Source organism: Trichoderma aggressivum, assembly GCF_033847375.1.
Source record: "Trichoderma aggressivum f. europaeum strain CBS 100526 chromosome Unknown scaffold_010, whole genome shotgun sequence".
Lineage (NCBI taxonomy): Eukaryota > Fungi > Ascomycota > Sordariomycetes > Hypocreales > Hypocreaceae > Trichoderma > Trichoderma aggressivum.
Genome location: NW_026946376.1, coordinates 135,823 through 156,127, shown reverse-complemented (window position 1 = coordinate 156,127; position 20,305 = coordinate 135,823). Strand labels below are relative to the sequence as shown.

The 20,305-nt window shown below is 47.2% G+C and overlaps 10 protein-coding genes across 10 annotated transcripts; 5 read left to right on the top strand and 5 right to left on the bottom strand.

The window, feature by feature from the left end:
* Positions 1–262: 262 nt before the first annotated feature.
* On the top strand, positions 263–1,355 carry Triagg1_3439 (uncharacterized protein; the record flags this gene model as incomplete). The annotated part of the gene is made up of 5 exons (XM_062897732.1): positions 263–304; positions 370–528; positions 602–708; positions 774–1,090; positions 1,165–1,355. The coding sequence occupies 5 exons, from the start codon at positions 263–265 to the stop codon at positions 1,353–1,355; spliced, it is 816 nt and encodes a 271-aa protein (XP_062757428.1).
* Positions 1,356–2,021: 666 nt separating this feature from the next.
* Triagg1_3438 (uncharacterized protein) lies at positions 2,022–4,143 on the top strand (the record flags this gene model as incomplete). Its single annotated transcript, XM_062897730.1, has 5 exons — positions 2,022–2,336; positions 2,396–2,458; positions 2,513–3,075; positions 3,132–3,999; positions 4,060–4,143. 5 exons carry the CDS (start codon positions 2,022–2,024, stop codon positions 4,141–4,143), a joined length of 1,893 nt encoding a protein of 630 aa, XP_062757427.1.
* Positions 4,144–4,344: 201 nt separating this feature from the next.
* On the bottom strand, positions 4,345–6,072 carry Triagg1_3437 (CAZyme family AA7; the record flags this gene model as incomplete). The annotated part of the gene is made up of 4 exons (XM_062897729.1): positions 4,345–4,600; positions 4,660–5,437; positions 5,512–5,725; positions 5,782–6,072. 4 exons carry the CDS (start codon positions 6,070–6,072, stop codon positions 4,345–4,347), a joined length of 1,539 nt encoding a protein of 512 aa, XP_062757426.1.
* A 1,005-nt stretch (positions 6,073–7,077) lies between these two features.
* Positions 7,078–7,967, top strand: Triagg1_3436 (uncharacterized protein; the record flags this gene model as incomplete). Its single annotated transcript, XM_062897728.1, has 4 exons — positions 7,078–7,271; positions 7,328–7,453; positions 7,563–7,844; positions 7,910–7,967. 4 exons carry the CDS (start codon positions 7,078–7,080, stop codon positions 7,965–7,967), a joined length of 660 nt encoding a protein of 219 aa, XP_062757425.1.
* Positions 7,968–8,127: 160 nt separating this feature from the next.
* On the bottom strand, positions 8,128–9,221 carry Triagg1_3435 (uncharacterized protein; the record flags this gene model as incomplete). Its single annotated transcript, XM_062897727.1, has 2 exons — positions 8,128–8,248; positions 8,305–9,221. The coding sequence occupies 2 exons, from the start codon at positions 9,219–9,221 to the stop codon at positions 8,128–8,130; spliced, it is 1,038 nt and encodes a 345-aa protein (XP_062757424.1).
* Positions 9,222–10,472: 1,251 nt separating this feature from the next.
* Positions 10,473–12,314, top strand: Triagg1_3434 (CAZyme family AA7; the record flags this gene model as incomplete). The annotated part of the gene is made up of 6 exons (XM_062897726.1): positions 10,473–10,739; positions 10,800–11,016; positions 11,076–11,143; positions 11,222–11,506; positions 11,603–11,970; positions 12,053–12,314. 6 exons carry the CDS (start codon positions 10,473–10,475, stop codon positions 12,312–12,314), a joined length of 1,467 nt encoding a protein of 488 aa, XP_062757423.1.
* Positions 12,315–12,738: 424 nt separating this feature from the next.
* On the bottom strand, positions 12,739–14,100 carry Triagg1_3433 (uncharacterized protein; the record flags this gene model as incomplete). The annotated part of the gene is made up of 5 exons (XM_062897725.1): positions 12,739–13,231; positions 13,303–13,676; positions 13,729–13,887; positions 13,942–13,977; positions 14,041–14,100. The coding sequence occupies 5 exons, from the start codon at positions 14,098–14,100 to the stop codon at positions 12,739–12,741; spliced, it is 1,122 nt and encodes a 373-aa protein (XP_062757422.1).
* A 1,529-nt stretch (positions 14,101–15,629) lies between these two features.
* On the top strand, positions 15,630–17,039 carry Triagg1_3432 (uncharacterized protein; the record flags this gene model as incomplete). The annotated part of the gene is made up of 10 exons (XM_062897724.1): positions 15,630–15,664; positions 15,722–15,943; positions 16,003–16,010; positions 16,074–16,247; positions 16,304–16,376; positions 16,438–16,453; positions 16,516–16,579; positions 16,640–16,696; positions 16,754–16,890; positions 16,962–17,039. The coding sequence occupies 10 exons, from the start codon at positions 15,630–15,632 to the stop codon at positions 17,037–17,039; spliced, it is 864 nt and encodes a 287-aa protein (XP_062757421.1).
* A 561-nt stretch (positions 17,040–17,600) lies between these two features.
* On the bottom strand, positions 17,601–18,269 carry Triagg1_3431 (uncharacterized protein; the record flags this gene model as incomplete). Its single annotated transcript, XM_062897723.1, has 2 exons — positions 17,601–17,936; positions 17,994–18,269. The coding sequence occupies 2 exons, from the start codon at positions 18,267–18,269 to the stop codon at positions 17,601–17,603; spliced, it is 612 nt and encodes a 203-aa protein (XP_062757420.1).
* Positions 18,270–18,736: 467 nt separating this feature from the next.
* On the bottom strand, positions 18,737–19,793 carry Triagg1_3430 (uncharacterized protein; the record flags this gene model as incomplete). Its single annotated transcript, XM_062897722.1, has 4 exons — positions 18,737–18,993; positions 19,077–19,356; positions 19,445–19,692; positions 19,757–19,793. The coding sequence occupies 4 exons, from the start codon at positions 19,791–19,793 to the stop codon at positions 18,737–18,739; spliced, it is 822 nt and encodes a 273-aa protein (XP_062757419.1).
* Between the last annotated feature and the right edge of the window lie 512 nt (positions 19,794–20,305).

Here is a 20,305-nt window from a genome sequence, read left to right as displayed (position 1 = left end):
TTAGGTGAGACATTAAATAGCGAACATTGGACTTCTGTACGTGGTTGTTGTTCTTAACGTCGCCCGCACTCCACCCACCCACCTCTTCCAAACATTCAAGATCAGGTATCTAAGCAGCGACTTTATCTTCATAGTTCCTGCCCTAAATCAACAATCCTAGCCCATACATCTCAGCAATACTTTTGCATCTCTTTATCCTCTTCTTACACTTTATTCTACCCTACCTCTCTTCATTTAATCTCGGCATTCATCCCGTCTAAAGATGCCGTCGTACGTCGTCACCGGTGCCTCCAGAGGCCTGGGAGTACGTAACAAATCCTCACATAATTTGCATTTAAAACGAAATTCTAATTGATAGCACTCCAATAGTTTGAATTCATGCGCCAATTATCCAGCGATCCGAGCAACACCGTCGTTGGCCTCGTTCGAGACAAGACTGCGACCGAACAGGCCATAGCTCAAGAGCTGCCAGGACGATCCAACATTCACATTTTGCAGGCTGACATTACAGACTATGACGCTGTCAAGGTGAGTATCAAGTAAATTTCGTCTTGAGAGTTCTATTTGGCGCCGGATTCCTAAACGCAGTGTTCAATTGCAGAATGCTGTGGCAGCCACTGCCCGAATCACTGGCGGAGCGCTTGACTATCTCGTCGCAAACGCGGCATATGTATCAGAGTTCGATGCCTATGATCCCATTGGAGTTTTGTAAGCCATCCCTGTCGCTTTCTACGGCGAATCATAATTCAACAATATTCTGACCTTGTTTGCAGAGGCAACAATCCCAAGGAATTAGAAGAAGATTTACTCAAGTCTTTCAAGGTCAATGTGGTTTCCAACATCCACCTCTTCAACTTGTACATGCCTCTCATCCTCAACGGTAATGCGAAGAAGGTCATCTCCTTGTCCACTGGCATGGCGGATCTGGATTCAATGAACAAATTCGAGCTGCAGGTTGCCCCAGGATACGCCATCAGCAAGGCCGCCATGAATGTTGCTATCGGCAAATTTCACGCCCAGTACAAGAAAGAGGGCGTTTTGTTTATGAGCATCAGTCCTGGCGTGGCCGATACTGGCCACTACAATAATGGTACGAGTGTCTCTAATGTTCCCTCTGATACTACCTAATCAGCTACCTTGGCTAACAACGGGTCCTTTTGCTAGCAACCCAAGAGCAAATGGGAAAAGTCAGGGCCATGTTTCAAAACTTTGTCACGTATAATCCCGACTTTAAAGGTCCATCATCTCCAGAAGCCGCTGTGAGGGATGTCATTGCTGTGTGGGAGAGTGCAAGCATCGAGGGCGGCAGCGGTGGTACTTACGTGTCCCATCATGGAAACAAGAAGTGGCTGTGAGTTGGATACTCAAATGAGCTTATCGAACGACTCATGATACCAGTTGTCAAAGATCGCGAAGACTAGAGGAGCAAGATGGTGTTTTGCCTCAGCCTCGGTTCCAACAGCTTCACATCTACATGTGCAGTTTTCGCTTATCGAAGGCTTAGAGCTATCATCGACCAACAAATTCAATTCATTATTTTCGTTGAGTGCTCAATGAGAAGAAAGAGATATCGTATCAACGCCAGTTCATGTGATTATGACTCAATCTATGTCTTATAACTGGCCTGCGATATCGGTGCGTGAACATGAAAGTCACGATGATGGCTGTGCTGAATGAAGTGTGCCATCCATGAGTGAAACTTGCAGCGCTTCAGTGCTCAGTTACAGGGCCTTTACAGCCACTTTTAGCGCACCTTGTTCCGGCGACTTGGAGCAAAAGGGTGCTTATGTCATCATTTTTCTTTCTGTTATCAGCCTTATCTTGCTACGGAGAGGGGCAAAGTCACACGTGCCGTGGAGGGGCAGCAGCTTCATTTCTTTGTGACTTTTGACATTCCCAGCCCTGAGTCACCAGCAGACATAGACAAGACAGTCTGAAACGCAACTCGATTCTCTCTCGACATTCAAATCATAGCATATCAGATAAACCGACTTGTCCTACGATATTACACCACATTCACCATGGCTGACGCGGTCGCCGAGGCGGTGGCCAAGCTCGTGCTGGACGAGGAGACGGGCGACATGGTGACCAAGAACGAGCTGAAGAAGCGCATCCAGAAGCGAGCCAGAAAGGCCAATGCAGCAGCATCTCGCAGCAATGCCCAGAAGGAGAAGAGCAGCAACCCGGAGGCGAACAAGCCCGCTGCTAAGCCCGAGGAGCGCGTGATTGACCCGGACGCCATGTTCAAGCAGGGATTCCTCGGCGACGTTTACAAGCTGCGACCTTCCGAGGCGGTGGTGACGCGATTCCCTCCCGAACCAAACGGATACCTTCATGTGAATCTCGTGTCCTGATTGCCACAAGAGAGCATTGGATTACTGACTTTGACGGATAGCTTGGTCACGCAAAGGCAATTGCTGTCAACTTTGGCTTTGCCAAGTTCCACGGCGGCAGAACCGTAAGCTTCCCCACCGCCTACATTCTTGACATAGGAGTTGCTAATTGGCTTTAGATTCTTAGATTCGACGACACGAACCCCGACGCCGAAAAGGGAGAATACTTCGTCGCCATCGAGGACACGATCCGATGGCTGGGGTTCACCCCTAGTGAAATCACCTATGCCTCCGACAACTACCAGCGAATGTACGACCTCGCCGAAGAATTGATCAAGATGGAAAAGGCCTATGTGTGCCATTGCGATGATGTCGAGACCAAGAAACAGCGCGGTGGCGAGGACGGCTTGTCCCCAAGATATCGATGCGAGCATGCGAAACAGGATGTTGAGACCAACCTCAAGAAGTTCCGTGGCATGAGAGATGGAGAATATGCGCCGAGAAGCGCCTGGCTTCGCATGAAGCAGGACATTGAGAACAACCCGAACCCTCAGATGTGGGATCTCGCTGCCTACCGAATCCCCAAGGATCAGGAACCGCACTTCCGGACAGGCACCAAGTGGCGGATATACCCAACCTACGATTTCGCACACTGCCTATGCGACAGCTTCGAGGGCATCACACACAGTCTGTGTACCACCGAGTTTATCATGTCACGAGAGAGTTATGAGTGGCTAAACAAGTAAGTCTTTGATCATTGTATTCTTAATTCCCTAGGCTAGCACTAACTGGACACAGGCTCCTGGTGGAATTCCAGCCCATGCAGCGCGAGTACGGCCGCTTGAACCTTAGCGGAACAATCATGAGCAAGCGGGGCCTGAGAACACTGATCGAGAACAAAGTTGTTCGTGGATGGGACGACCCGCGTCTGTACACCATCAAAGGAATCCGACGACGAGGCATCCCACCTGGTGCACTTCTTTCCTTCATTTACGAACTTGGTGTCACCACTTCCATTACCCAGGTCAACATCAAGCGCTTTGAGCAATCTATTCGCGTCTATCTCGAAAGGACCGTTCCCCGTCTCATGCTTGTCCTGGACCCAGTTCCGGTAGTAATCGAAGACTGCGAAGAGCAAGACCTTGATATCCCCTTCTCTCCCAAAGACCCCAAGCTTGGATCCCACACTATCCGCCTCACCAAGACTGTCTACATCGATCGCTCAGATTTCCGCGAAGTGGACAGCAAGGACTACTTCCGCCTTGCCCCGGGCAAGACTGTCGGTCTTTTGAACGTTCCCCACCCCATCAAGGCTGTCTCCTTCACCAAGGACGAAACTACAGGCGCTATCAAGGAGATCAGGGCTGTCTACGACAAGGAGGGCAAGAAGCCCAAGACTTATATCCAGTGGGTGCCCGAAGGCTCGCTCCCCACCGAAGTGCGCATTCACGAGGCCCTCTTCAAGTCAGATAGCCCCGGTTCTGCTCCTGGAGGACTCTTGAGCGACGTCAACCCCAACAGCGAGACCATCTGGCCAAATGCTTTGATCGAGACCGGCTTCCACGAGGTAAAACGTCGCGCACCATGGCCTGAGGCTGAGGGCGAGAAGACGGGCGAGGTTGGCCCTGAGACTGTCCGGTTCCAAGCCATGCGCGTTGCTTATTTTGTAAGCTTATTCTAACTACTTTATGATCAATTGTGCGAACTATTTGCTAACTTTCAATAGGCTGTTGACTCCGATAGTACTGATGAGAAGATTGTCCTCAACCGCATTGTACCATTGAAGGAGGACTCTGGCAAGAGTAGCTAGTTTCATAGATGTGATATCCACCACATACATCTCTGCATCAAATCGATAGACATGGCAGCGAATGTAGAGGCATCCAGGGATTGTATCAACATCCTCTATTTGCACTACCCGAATACATAGCCTTCTCCATGCCGACTCATTCTCCGCCTGCACTACCATGTATATAGAAAAGCGCCATATACGCTATCCATGCCTAATGTCTCAATTCTTGTAGGGGATAACTGGGTTGTACCACCTAAAGTTATTTAGAGGATCATACTTGGACTTGAGAGCCCGCAGCCGCTGTAATTGGCCATCATAGCCGTAGATAGACTCGAGAGGCTCGCTTCCCACGGCATAGTTGACATACGTTGCAGGTCGACGACCAGGCTGGCCCGCACGCCATATAGCCAAAGTCTTATCAGCCCAAGCTCGAGCAAAAGTTTCCAAAGCTGGCGGAGAAGCAACAGCGAAGAAGCTGTATCATGGTCAATCTCATGCCTTCAACGGGAGCACTTTGATTTAAAGTTGACTTACACGAGCGAGTATTCGTCACGGTGAGGGTAAGATGAAGAGTCATGGTCAATTAGTTGAGTGGCCGTGGAAGAATAACCTTCAAAAAACGCGCGGGCCCCGGGAGCAAGACTAGGGTTCTTTGCGATTTGTTTGTTGAAGAGATTATAGATCTCGCGCTGAGACGTGATGTTGTAAGTCTGAAGCCAGGTATTACTTCCAACATACGGCTGTGAAAAGCATGATGCGCTGTTTATATCCGTTTGCTGCGCAACTAACAGCTCGGAGTAAGACACATCACCTTTGGTGCTTGAGATGGCGGGAATTGCGTTGAATGGAACCAAGAGCTTTTCAGCATCACTAGCCGGGCCATCATATGCAAATGACCAGATGATAACAGCCTCTGTTTCACTAATTTGTGGTTCGATAGAGAACTGGCCAAAATTGACGCCCATCAGTGTGGGAATCTGACCCATCCCCTGGAACTTGTTCAGCGCCGCAAAGACCGTCTCAAGCTTGTCTTGTGACCAGACGTAATTATGATAATGCCAAGTATTGGCCTTTTTCGGATATATCTTGATGTAGGCGCTGGTAACAATGCCAAAATTATGGCCAGCACCCTTCATGGCCCAAAAAAGGTCCTTGTTGGAGGTGGCACTGACCGTTGTGGTGGAACCATTAGCCAGAACAACATTTAAGCTGACGAAGTTATCGGAAATGAGGCCGTATTGGCCCTGATATCGACCTAGGCCGCCTCCTAGGGCTGGTCCAAGGAGGCCGACGCAGCCATTGCTGCCTGTAGCTGGGGATATGGAATATCCATCTTAGTAACTCGAGTCACTCTGGTGTATCCGAGCGGAGATGTAAGTTACTTACGAACGATGTATCCTTTATTCCAAATTGTCTTGATGGCCAAGTCAGCATATACTCCGCCTTGGAATAATGCCGAGTTTTTGTCAGGCTGGATTGTGATTTCGGTGAGCTTCGACAGGTTAATCTCAATGCCTCTGAACTTGGAAATTGTATTCGTTGAACCATGGCCCCTGGCATACGCGAGGAAGTCGATGCTATTCTGGTAGCAGTATGTCACCTAGAACGCTAAAGTTAAGAAGATTGATCTTGAGGAATATATAAATTCATGCTTACCACTTTAGCTACATCGGATTCTTGGGCTACTTCAATAACAACTTGTATGTCATCAGGCATAGAACGCGTATTCCATCTCTCGGTAGCATTGGCAAAGGCGGGACTTGAAGGGCCAAATATCAGAGTGCCTTGGGAGAGGATTTTGCCGAGATCACTTTCTACTTGCTTCGGAGTGATTGTTTTGGAGATGTCAACTGCTCGAAAGTAGTGAGGAATAATTGGGCTGCTTGACGTAATGGCTGGAAATAATACCAGCCCAAAGGCGAGTAGGCTGCTGAGCCTGATATTCATGATGCTTTAGAAATGGAACATTTAGTAGCAATTGAGCACGATGAGCAAATCGATGATTGAAATACGCTATTGAATACCACAAAATAGGTTCCATGTCTCATTTAAACTAGCCATCTAAGCTACCATGTCCGAAAAGCCATAGTGCTGTGCTCTTACTGGACTCATTCCGCATCATATGAACTTATTTCTCTCACAAGATCTATCGGAAATCTTGGGGTCTTGAATTTCAAGACTTCAGACCCATTGAGGCTGAGTAGAATCATCTGAGGTTAGCCACTCTCACGGCTGAATACGAATGAAACATACGATATCGATCCCGCATGTGGATGACACGCGCTGTACGACGTCCGCGTGCAGAAATATGTGTATTTGGGGAACACATCGATTGGGAATTGGAACTGAGAATCTCGTCAAAAGTGTCAGCTGCTAAATGAACAATAGCCTAGCCACCAATAAGAACAGCCATCATAGGTAGAGAGCTGAATAGACAGGTAGGACAGGGATGTCAATTACACCTCACCCGCATTATAGGCTCACTTATATAGTCAATATGTAATCCTTCGGAGATGTTTCCAATATTGACGCTATATAAGAATTGGTAAACAAAAATTGAGCTATGATAATAGTCTGTGAGAGTCCTTAGGGATCAGCTGCCAGGTGTGGTGGCGGCTCGCGATATCGAGTTGGTCCTTGTGCGGCCCCGCCATGTGTTCGTGTTGCGTCAACGCTGTGACAATTTACTGCACGGTCCAGTTCGTTTGCCGGTATGTGTTTGTTATTCAATAGAATTTCCCTCATTGTTCGATTATGAATCATACCGTCTCGTTGTTAGGTGTCCCACCTCAATATGCGTAGAATAGTCCATCAGAGATCTTATGCGTAATGCCCAAATCACTCATCTAACGTACTCTTCCCCCTCGTATTAATTTCCTTGACTTTTTGAAGATTAATCGTGATCTAATATGAATCCTTTCTGAATTTGTTCACCTACAAGAACAATAAAGGATGGTCAGTCCGTGGCAGATGTGGCTTTCGCCTCGTCCGCAGCGTTCGGTGATCGCTTTCAGCTCGCACATTTACTCCAGTGACAACGCTGCTCTCTTCGAGTTTCTCAAAGAAGAGGACGGCCGGTGGGTTGTGAGGGAAACACACTACATCAATAATCCCTTGGTGAAGGATGGACTATCTGGCCCACCCCTGTAAGCCCTCTCTTCTTGGCTCTCTATCTATATATTAAGCTTACAAATGTGAAAAGCCACATACACTGGAAGCAAGCCGAGTATTTCCAAGTCGAGCAAGGGGTGATCGGGATCCATAAGGACGGAAAGCAGATCAGGGCTTCGAAGGATGATGGCGTAATTGAAGTGCCAGCCGGTACACGGTGAGCTCCTCCTCCTTCTCATCTCATTCCTATTGTTCAGCTTTCCGCCAGCTTCATCATCATATCCCGGTCCAGATCCTTCTTATATTAAACCAATTGTACACTGTAGCCACAAATTCTGGGCACATCCTTCCAGCCAAGAAGACCTAATCTTCAAGGTCTGGGCTGAGCCTCAAGGCCTCGACAACAGCTTTGACGAAAAGTTCATCCGAAACCTGATCGGATATCAGAGGGATTGTAGAATGGCAAACATGGCGCCGTCTTTGTTTCAAATTATGTTAATCTGCTACGACTCCGCAACTCTGGCTACACCACCCTTCTGGATGCCCCTGTGGCTTCTTAGCTCGGTTCAGTATATCTTGGCTTATTGGATTGGGGGCCGCTTGTTAGGGTACGTTTATCGACTTCCTCATCCTATTGATCCTCTTTCATATAGTAATATTGTTTCTATTATAGATATGAGCCATCTTATCCTGAGTACTATAGGGAGCCTGGAGACAAGAAAGAGACGTAATCATTACGTGTGTCCAATTGAGAAAATATTATTAAAATAACTGCAACCTATACTAACGCTACACCAAGCAAATACTGTGACCAAGGGTATTTAAGAAAATGAAATAGAGTAACGTTAACTATCTCTTCAGGTAGACCGATCCCTGTAATATAGAGGGAGTTTAATTTGCTACCTCTTCAATAGACTCTTGCACGCGGGCAAATGATAATTCAGCCATGGTCTCGTCCCATAGCTGCTTACCTATCTCCTCTGCTTCAGGCTTGTATATCATCGGCGCCATACTAGCCAATTAGTTAGTATAGTCCTCATATCTGGATTAGAATGAAAGGACACTTACGGTCGTATCTCTCCGTCCTCTGTGAACTGTCCATGAACTTCTTCACCAAAGCTGACGGCTGCATGAACGAGTGAGAGAGCTCCGACAGCAGGAGATTTCCCAACTATACGTCTAAAGCCATTGACAAGTAAACCCGCAAGAGTGCCATCTCCATCTCGCGTCAGGTCAGTTCCATAGCAGAAGCTTGGGTTGACAGAATCTATGGTCACAACAGATGCCGGTACCCTTTTGGCCAATTCAGTCAGATAAAATTGACCAAGAAGTTTGCTTGTGCCATAGCGCTCTTGCATATCCCACTTTTCAGCCTTTTGCTTGAAGGTAGCCAAAATTGGTCGCGATTTGCTTTCCTTGAAGCGGGCTCGAGCTGCCGTATCGGACGAGACAAGAACCAAACGCCCAGGAGAACCTCCAGGTTTTGCCTTGAGGGCACTTAAAAGTAGCGTCATTAGAAGAACGGTGGAGAGATAGTTGATTTGGACACATTTTTCGTAGCCGGTGGATGGAGTGAATGCCTCTTTAGCCTGAAATAGACCGGCATTCAGGATCGCAATGTCTAAGCGATCCAGCGCCTTTGCTCTATTCGCAAACTGGATTATGGAGTCATACGATTCCAAGTCCAAATTCCAGACTTCAATCTCGCCTGACCCAGCATCTTGATCGGCAAGTATTTCTTCACGAGCGGCCTTGCCCTTTGACTCGGAGCGCACAGCAAGAATGAGCTTTGAGAGGCCCAGACGGAAGAGTTGGCGAGCTGTCTCAAGACCGAGTCCAACATTGGAGCCCGTGACAATGGCTGTCTTCCCAACGAGAGTCACATCTTTGGCTAGGGGTGGCGTCTTGGCAAGCAGCTGACGATACAGCCACTGCGACGTGCTCGCCTCTTTCTCGGGCGTAATGGAAAATTGAGGATGGGCCATAATTGCAGCTGGATTACTCTACTCCGGCTTGAGCCACGCAGATTATGGGAGCTTGAAATCCGATGCGATGAAGGTCTCGAGTTACCCAACTCACAGCTGAAGAAATACTCCTGCGGCCGACACGCCCAACCAACAAGCCCGACCAACAGCTTGGCCATTCCTTCGCAGGCGGGGGAATTACGCGTCCGAAGGCCCCCAGGTTAAACAAAGGAGTGATACAGGTAGCGTGAATGATGTAATGCGCCTAGATATTTACATATTGTGCAAAGAGTGCTCCAATAAGGTGACATTCATTGGTGTTACAAGTGTCGGGTGCTTGTCAAGAACTTGGACGTCCCAGGTATGGAGTGTACACACTACTAATGTAGTCAGGACACAGAATACAAAATGTAGCCATCGTTTAGAGTTGTTTCCGGTACACCATCACATATATAGAAGTCACAATGAAGGCAAATCTCGTAAACATCATGCCGTAATGGATGTGCGACGTCGCTGCTTCTAAAGAGTACCACAGATAACTCCCGCTCAACGGCAAATTACAGGCTGTCTTTGAATACACCGAGCTGAATTTACCGAGCACAATATGCCGTGCTCATTAAGGCTCGGGGTTCGGGCCTTACTACACTACACCGAATGATTTCCCTCCGTGAGAAAACGCCCCCACAGGTTATTAACACCCGAATCTTGATAGCAGTGTAATGTGTTGGTTGAATCCCCTGCTGATCAGGCACACTCCGGAGAGAGCCTGCTATGAATCGCTCCGATCCTCCGCGCCGGGCCGGGGCAGAGTAGTGCAGTATGCCTTCGTAAGGTGTGTCGCACAGTTGTATGCCCAAGAGTAACACAGCTTTGCCAAATATTGCCTGCATAAACTAGTAGCCTTTCCAGGTTTACAATGAGGATGCAGGATCTGGCCGGGGAGCCAGCGAGCCACATTCATTCGCTCAAACACTCCTCCTCATTCAAGTGCAACAGCTGAAATTAGGTGCATGGAAGATATAAGCCTTGTTGGATGATATTGGCAGAATACGAGATGGCTCAGGATATTTCCAACAACCTCCATTATAGTAGGAGGCCATCTTTCAGCGCAACGACCTATGGCTGTTCTGGTTAGCTAGGAGGTTGACGGCAATCCAACGAGAAATACAATGTAGATAAATACCGAGTACAAGATGCCTGAGTTGCGCGCATCTCATCAGGAACAGTTAAAATACACTGTATTTTCGTCCATCTCTTATGTCTTAGCCCATCATGGCGAGGTTCCGGCTTTTGTCTCTTTTAGCTTTCCTCTGTGTACTGGAAAATGCTGTCGCCCTCCCTCAGGGCTATAGTGATGAGCCTAAACCCAATCTCAAACCTCTTCTCACCGACCAAATTCGTAAATGGTCACTCAACACGACCGTTTCATTCCCTAGTTCTCCTGCTTTCAATGCCTCTACGGAGCGCTGGACCATCGCCGATCCACCTACCTATGTCGCTGCTATTAGGCCCGGGACAGAAGAAGATATTAGCAAAGTAGTAAGTCCAGCATCTTCTGTCAAAATACATTTGGCGTATGGTTACTCATCGTAAATCCAGATCAACCTGGCCAGGACTAAAAGATTTCCATTTTTGACTAGAGGAGGTGGGCATGGTTACGCTGCCAGCCTTGGTGACTTTCAGCTTGGACTCTCTCTGGATCTGAGTCAGTGGAAGAATCTTAAGATTGACAAAAAGGCCCGGACTCTCACTGTAGGCCCTGGTATTACGTTTGCCGAAATCTTCGACCCTTTGTTCAACGCCGGATTTTACATTCGTAAGTGATGTCACCCACCCTACGGATGCTCAAGGGAATGGCCACTGATAACCAGATAGAAACCGGGAGTTGCTCATGTCCCTCCATGATTGGTGTTACTCTCGGGGGCGGAATCGGAAGATTAATGGTATGGCTCTCTTCTCTTTTCGCTGTGCAACCTGCACCAGGCTATGGTTTCGTATTAACGTATTTCCAATGACGACAGGGGAAATACGGCTTGCTGATGGACGCCCTCCAGTCCGTCCGTATGGTTGGGGCTGATGGAAAGGTGATGACAGTTTCAGCGAATTCCCACCCTGATCTATGGTGGGGAATTCGTGGTGCCGGCGCGAATTTTGGAGTCATCACGTCTGCTACATACAAAGTTTATCCATTGGTCAACAATGAAAACGTTTTCGTCGCCGATTTCTATGTCCCGGTGGAGAGAAGCCGGGAGTATTTCGACATGGTTGAAGTCAACTTCAGCAATATGCCTGCCAATTTGGCCCAGGTAATGATAGGACTCTGGAACAGGACCACCAGCTCTGTTGGTCTTACTGTGCATATTTTACACATTTCTCAGAAACTAGACTGACTCTGTCAACAGGTGCAACTTGTCGGCAACTGGGTTTACTTCGGGACTGAGAAAGAGGCTCGCAAAGTGCTTGGCCCGGTGTTCAATCTGAATGCCACCTCATCTACTCGAATTGTTCAATGGAACAAACTAGTCTCGTCCGGTGGGTTTGACGAGTTCATTTGTCAACCCAATCAGCCGCGCTCTCTTTTCAGTTTAAACCAGAAGATTTACTCTGCGGATGGCTACCGGGCGGGCTTTGAGAAGATTGAAAAGTACTTTTATGATCATCCTGGTGGGCGCGACACGACGCTTGTCATTGAGAATTTTCCCAACCAAGCTGTCGCTGCAGTACCTGATGATTCAACTGCATTCCCTTGGAGAGATTTCAAGGGCTTCATGTAAGTGAAACCTAAGAGCTACTTTTTCCCTTTCACAACAATTTCGTCTGTATCGGTTAGGCCAAGACTAACAGCCAAATAGCCAAGTCAATTTTGCTTGGAAGGCTGGAGATGAGGCCACGGCGCGGGCTTCCAACAAACTCGGGGAGGAGCTGCGCAATCAGTTCGCTGCCACATCTGGATACTCTGAGAAGACTGTTTTCGTCAATTATGCCCGCGGAGATGAAACCATTGAGAGCATTTATGGTAAGCGGAAGCTGCCTCGCCTGGCCAAGTTGAAGAAGAAGTATGATCCGTCCAATCTCTTCGCTTACAACCACCCACTCCCCATGCATTATCCTTGAAATATCTCGCAAAGGTAGCAGCTTGGGTATGAGATTTGAGGCAAAGCACTTACAGAGCTGCCATCTGCCTAGAGTTCCTTGTACGATAGATTGGCAATTTTTAGATAACATTGTATTATGCTTGCCAATTAGAGTGAAGACCAATTTTTAACTCATTGTTCAATTCTGAATTGTTTCAATGATAGATGGTGTGCATAAAAACAGCGATTCTCATGATTCTGTAAATGACTTACCATCAAGAAAGTATAATGCTGATAGTTGCTATAAAAGCTCTGGAAAGCTGTATCGCAGTATCTGATCTAGAAACCCAACGTTTCATGCGAAACGCCGCTCAGCAGAAATACAGCGTGAGAATCTGTCTCTTATATTTTATTCCAATAATAATTGGCTAAAATACATCATCAACAGCTTTCCCACTTGCACATCAAGAGAGTGACTCAAGCGAATCTTCATTCTCGCCGTCCAGAGGCTCATAATCTTTCCACTTGAGCCCTGCTGGAACAGTCTTCCACTGCATCTCATCATCAAGCAACTCAGCAACGGCATTCCATTCTTGCTTGACTGCTGCAGCACGACTCTCGCTTCTAGGAGCAATATTGGCTGAAAATGGCATAGGAGATATGAACAGACCGTCTTTGATGTTATCAACATCTGGGATGATTTCATTTCCTGTTTCTCTATCCACTGGTCGTTTTAGATCAAACGCCCAGAGTGTACGAGATATGGCTAGAAAAATCGATCGATCAGCAATGTGCATTCCTTGGCACAATCTTCGACCGGCACCAAAGACAAAATGATCGCGCTTGGTGGGATCTGGGTTGACTGCTGCTTGGGCGGAATTTTGGTTGTCGCCTGCCCATCGAGCAGGATTATATCTTCGTGGATCAGGGTGTCGCTCCGGATCATTGTGAATAGCCCTAAGAATCATCATGATATTCGGTTTAAGTCACAGAGCCGCTACTATGAGAGAGGCAAATCCCAGACTCACCAGACATTTAGAATCACTCCTGCATCCTTGGGGATATGATAGCCCATGTACGAATCGTCCTGGGTCACAGCGTGTGGTACACCCAGAGCAGTAGCAGGCATCCAGCGCAAGCTCTCTTTCATACAAGCGCGGATATAAGGCAAATCTGGATAGTCGTTTAGATCAGGCAGACGGTCTCCGCAGACACGGTCAATTTCCGCTTGAGCCTCTTTGGCAACTTCGGGAAAGACTAGCATCGCTTGGAAGAAGCCGGTCAATATGATGGCCGTCGTTTCGGAGCCGGCCTGCAAGAGAGAGCCACTTAAGTAGCAGCCAAACTCATCGGAGAATCCATATTCTTTTTGCGTCCGAAGAAGATCAATGGCGCAGCATGGCTTCCCCTCGCGTTAGTTTTGCCATTGTTATCTGCGGATTGTAATACCCTACCTTCGACGTTCCGCTGCTCAGCTGCTCACGGGCATTCAAGAAGTGCTTCATGAACAATCGTTTCTCTCTCTCGTGGTACTCTCTTCCCAGTCGCCGAACGGGGACAGGAAAATCGGGTAAAACTCTAGCAATGGGGAATAGGTCGAGAATGGCGGCGGACTATGGGAACGGCCAGGTTAGATAAGCAAAGAAGGGAAGAATATAGCTACCTACTTGGCTTCCAGTCAGCCTGGAAAGCTCATCAAAGTTCTATACAGCCACGTCAGTCTCCATTATTGTTTAAATCACGTCGCTGCACCATTATTCACACACTTCGAACATCTCCAGCAGATTTTTGTCGTCGCTTGCTGGAGTACGGTACCCAAAAGCCATTTGGGTGGTTAATGATGTGGTATAGCGGCGGATATGATTCAGAAAATCCTGTGGGCTTTCAAGAAGGCCCATCAACATAGCTCTGACCTCAAGGTCCTGATACGGGACATAGGTTCGAGAGACCTTTATGTTGAGAAGACTGTGTGCGAGCTTTCTTACCATACGCCAGACAGAATTGTTCCCCTAGCTCTATTTTAGCTTGTCATCCCATCAAGAAAAACAACTTGGGGTTGAAGCAAAGCGCCTACTGGGCCTAAGCAGGTCACCAGTAGAGGAAGCCTACCATGAATAATGGACGATGCCCGCCGCTCATAATTTCTTGGCCCAGATATAGCTCTGGTCTGCCGGAATAGATTAAACTCCGTTTATCCAAGAGATCTTTAACAGCGATATCTGATGACAAGACAATGGCTACTTTTGTTCCCAGCATGAGCGAGTACACCGGTCCATACTCTTCTGCCCATTTTTGAAACTGCAAGTGTGCATTTTTCTTCGGCATTTGATGAAGATTACCGATCAACGGCAAGGTCGGTGGTCCAGGAGGGAAGTTCTTTGGTCGTCGCCCAATTCTGCAGAGTCGCCAGAAGAATAATGCCAAGGCTCCCAATCCTAACACTACCCAGGGCTTCGGCATGTTTTCTTCCATTAGATCCATAATAAGAGGAGCTTAGAAGCCAAAGTGCAGGAAATATCTTCAAAGTGAATTGCTGCCATATATGCGGAGAAAATACAACTTGGAGGAGGTAAGATAAACGAAAGGGTAGAATGGCGGGTCAAAACACAATCTTCGTCTTACAATAGAATCGAGTAGCACACCATCTCAATGGGAATTTGACCTCATATTAACCAGCCTAAAGCTCTTATATGGATGTATACTCTTTTGCTATTACAATAACGCGACTATTCACTTACGTGTAATCAGGCCTGGGGGGTTTTTTTTTTATGTGCTACCAAGCGTCTAAACGAGAGAGCGCTGAAGTACCTGTGTGAATAACCCAAGTTCGTACATTTCAGAATAGATCACAAAACCGTGTCACAAAGCATCCGTAAATGTAGTAGCCAGGGTTCGGGTAGTACCAGGAGGCAAAGTTAATGGGGCTTCTACATAAATATCTTCTTCGGCCCGGAGCCGTCGTGGATTAGCGGGCCGTCGCTCGTGGCTTATTCTGACGTAGCACAGGGTGTAGCAACAAGATTCAAGCCGTAGTTGCATTTGTCCTTGTCAGAGCCACCCTAGCCGTGCAGTTATTTGAGCGGAGACTTACACGAGAAATGAGAAAAAGAAGTATCAAAAGACAAGTCGCAAGTCTTACAGGGATGTGACGTCCGAAACGTTTGCACTAATGGAGATGTTTTCCAGAAATGTTACAATAATGGGTGGACGTGGCATCCACATTTGATCTTACAAATGGTACATAATTAAAACCGCATTTGTGTAAGGGGTAGTTGCTTTTCAGTGAAGCAAGATTATTATTTCTTATAGTGTCATTCAAGTTCCAATTCCCATTCAGCAGCATTATTTCTGAAACATGACCCGGGAGAAGAAATTCGCTCTGGTTACAGGGTAAGCACTCTATGTTACATTTGCTCCCGTCAATAATTTTCGCTGACTTCTCAACAGGTGCGGGAAAGGCGGAATTGGTGAGGCCCTCATACTGGAATACGCTCGTCGTGGTATCTACGCTATCGCTACTGTACTTCCAAATGAGAATAGTAACCATCTTACTGTTGCCGGGATTACCTGGTTTCCACTGGATGTGACCGATGAACAATCTGTCATCAATCTGAAGAGAGAAATATCTTCCATTACCGACGGCTATCTGGATATCCTGGTAAACAACGCGTAAGTTTAGCTCGTCGACTGTCTTGTGTCGGTTTCCAGCTCATTGAACACTGTGTTAGTGGAATATGTATGAACAGACTTAATGCCAAGAGACGACAATTCTACTAACCGATGAATGCACATCAAATAGGCTACACTATGACTGCCATTGACACAGATGTTAATGCAGTCAAACGCATGTTTGAGGTCAATGTCTTTGGCCCAATGCAGATGGTACATCACTTTCACGCTATGCTGATTCAGGCCTCTGGAACCATTGTGAACATTGGATCCATCGGCGGCGTTGTTCCATATATGTACGGAGGTATGACTATACTGTGGAAAAGAGCCCAGAGTATGCTTATGTTAACGCTACCAAAGCATCATATAACGCCTCCAAGGCTGCTCTTCATCATTATTCCAACACCTTACGTCTAGAGATGTCACCTTTCAAGTGAGGCCACGTTCGTGAGAGAAATTTGAAACAAGATTGCTGATCTTTTCCCTCCATATAGCGTCAAAGTACTTACCGTAAGTGAACTTCTGCCGACTGCATTCAGTGTTGGCATATGCTGACTACATGAATACTCTAGGTCATTTCTGGGGAAGTTGGAACCAACATTCTCAAGAATGACGTCCACCGAAGACTGCCTGAAGGTATACTGCTATTGTTATAGTCGCGAATCATTTCAACACTAGAAGCTAAGTAATTACAAGGGTCATGTTATTCCCCTCTTGCAGCTGAATTTGAGAATCACGTTCAAAGAACACCAAGTGAGTGCCTTCAGTCCAATCAATTGTGAATAAATGGAGGAGCTGAGAGACCTCTAGAAACAACAAGTCGCTTTGACTACGCATCAAATGTTGTATCTCAAAGCCTAAAGTCATCACCAGCAGCATGGTTCTGGACCGGAAGTGCTACTGCTATCATTCGGTTTTTGGACATGTTCGCATGGCGTACTATATGGGTATGTCTGTCATTCTTAGGCGTTGAGATGATAAGAGGCGTAGACGTAAGAAACTAATAGTCAGATTTCAGGATTTCTTCTTTTACCGGGAGTTCAACCTGGACAAAGTGAAGGAAGCTCATCTTGCAAACGTTGAGAAGAGTGCGTAGAGACTGCCTTGCCTTGCTGCAATGCATCTACTTTCATTGATCAGATGGAGAATTTGTACTGCAAAGGGAATTGGTGATAGCTTTACTCTGGCCTCTTTGGGTCCCTATCTTTCCTCAGTATTGAACAAATTTACTGCTAGAGCTTCATTGTAATAGCTAAGGCATGTCGTATTCCCGTATAAACAGCTACTTGGGAAAGACTTGGAAGAAATTACATCTACGACCTACGGTAGCCTAAACACATATTGCTCTTATATCACAAAATGGTATACAAGGTATCTCAATTGAGATTTTTCTTCAGCTTTCCAACAGTCACCTTAGCTCACGTAATGACTGGCCCACTATGTGCTGTGCAAGTGTTTATGTCAATTCAGGATCTAGAATTATCAGGTATGGAACAGATAGGGATTTTTATGAGCAGTATTAATTATCACAGTTACACATATAAGTGATCTTACAGCACAATGTATCCGTTATCGGCGTATCATTGAAATTGATATCTATAGAACTTTATAGCAAACCTATAACAATACGCATCAGACGAATTCCCTTCAAGTGCGTTCATCGTTTCTCGTAGTATGGCTGGAGTTCATTGAGTTCCTCCTTTAGCTCCTGGCCATTGATCACAATAGGCTTGCAATCGAGCAACACCCACATCATGCGACCCGGCAAAGTGCCATTACCAGTGATGTTATGCCATTGATGGGCACTGGCACGCTGCACACTGACATCTCCTTGACGCATGATTCGTGACTCGCCCGAGTCCAGGATCAGTTTGAACTCGCCTTCAATGACGATACCATAGTCAAGCGAGACGGCACGGTGCATGGGAGAAATAACGTCGGGAGCAAAGTCAATCATGCGGCACACAGAACCATTGTGAATATGCAAAGGCGGCTGCAAGAAGTCAGTATATAGTCTATCGCCAATAAGCATGATATCAATAATCCTTACTTCATTCTCTAGAGCATATTTAAGGTCAACATCACCATTCATTTCGACGGGAGTCTCCTTGGTTGAGTAGATGATGTTGGCAAGAGCCTGCTCGTTGCCAATGATACGGTGGTGATCGCCGCAATCAGTCTGGATGAAGATACCTTTGCCTTCGGCATTGTGGCCTGTGATGTGTCTGACAGTGCGACGAAGACCGGGAGCTGGGAAAGTGCTAACATATCCAGCACTTGTGAGGAGAAGCTCAGACTCTTGCGGGCTCTGCTGTTGGTCGGCCATGGTTTCGGTCTGGTTTGTCGTTGCTCAGAGATTGAGTAGTAAGGAAGAAGTAAAACACAATGGTAAATAACTCTCTTAGTAAATTAAAACAAAATGAAGTCGATTAAATAGCCATCTTGCTCACAAATAGCTTTCACAGGGAGTCTTGATTCCCACCGACCATTAGCAATGCAGCTATGCCTCTGTTTGGGCATAGACACAAGGATGGTTCTCCACCCCCATAACGCTTGGTGACATTCAACGGCTCGGTGTGTGATGAAATCGGGATCGGGCCGTTACCAGGGCAAGCATAGAGTCCCTTGTTAGACGGGGCCCGTTCAGCTATATTATCTCGATCTACTTTCATCGACTTGCATGAGGCTAAAGGATGAGGCTGAGGCTAAGGCCCTCTGGCCAGGAATCCGCAACCAACCGGATTGGTTGCAAAACAAGCCAAGAGTTGACAACTGCAGGATTCTCCACCCCTCTTAGACGTGACAAGTAAGCGTGGTTCCTCCATCGAGGATGAATCCGCATCCCGTTGCATAGCTCGATCTCGGACTGCAGAAGAAGATCACCGCGTCCGCCACCTCCTCCGCAGTAGCGATACGACCCAAAGGAACCATTCCCTTGACCCAACTGTCTATTTCCACACCTCCGTCTCGCGCGCTTTGGATCATGGGCGTCTCCACCCACGTGGGACAGACACAATTGACTCGGATCCCATGAGCTGCATTATCGAGGGCTGAAGGATTTGCACAAAACCCCACGTCAATACCGAGATGCTTCCAAATGAGGCAATTCCTCCAGGGGCCGAATGTTACGTACCGGCATTCTTGGTCACACCAAGCACCGCATGCTTAGCGGCTGTATATTGCACCAAGTGAGGAGCTGCAGCAAACGAGTTGCCAGAACCCAGAGTTACAATTGAACCCCGAGTCCCTCCTCGGCCCGGATTCGTAGGATCAACAGGCTTGAGCTCTTGAAGTTGCATTGCGGCGGATACGCTCCGAACCAACAGGAATGTGCCTTCGACATGAGTCCGGAGAAAACGGCTGAACTCGCCAAAGTCTGCCTCCGATATGTGTCGTGCTAATTGGACTCCGATCTGTAAGAAGGTAAGCCCGTCAGGTTAGAGCTTTGGGACACGGAAGCTCTCCGTCTGCGGAATAACGGATAAGACTAGTGGTACTTACGCCGGCGCAGTTAATACAATAGTCAATTCTCTTAAAAGTCTCGACCATGTACTTGGTGGCCCTCGCCACAGACTCTTCCTGAGAGACGTCAACTTCGAGCGGCTCAGCACGGAAATTGGTAGTAGTTGCTATGTCTCTACATTCGGTGGCAACATGGCTTGCTGCTTCAAGATTCATGTCCGCGATAACAATACCCTTAGCACCGTCTTTGGCCAGGCCGAGGGCGCATGCTCTCCCTATGCCACTTCCTTTGCTACTTTAGCATTTGCGTTAAAGAACCATGTAGGGTTCTACTTCTGGGATTGCACTTACCGCCTCCCACAACGAACGCGTTACCCGTAATATCCATAGCCTGGAAAAAGCAAAGGCCTCTCACTAGTTAGATAGAGTGAAAAGACACCGTATCGGAGGCACTGCGTGAAATGAAAGGCAACAGTAGATAAGACGAAGAGTTCAAGTCCAGTTTACATGAAATCGGCCGTACGAGAGCCTAATTATACCCGTCACTCTTTATATATACGCAGGATAATGTTAATTGATTCAATACTACATCTACGTAATCATGTCAATTAAAGAGTACTTGCAATTGTACCCTGATTCGAGCCCATGGTCTTCCAGAAGGATAACGAAAATACAATCCCCACAACCCGCCTTGGCTAAGCAATATCACCCTGCATGCAGGTGACAGTTGAAGCCAGTAGGCCTATATTTTATCCATAAGCTTGAGAAAGTTGCATTGCCTTGTGAGCCTTTCTCAAACCTACTGTTCTCGGTGGTCTGTATCCCCGACATCATTGAGCTGCGGTGTATATCATGGCTGAATGTTGCCGACGGTCCGAGCCCAACGAGGAAGATGGACGC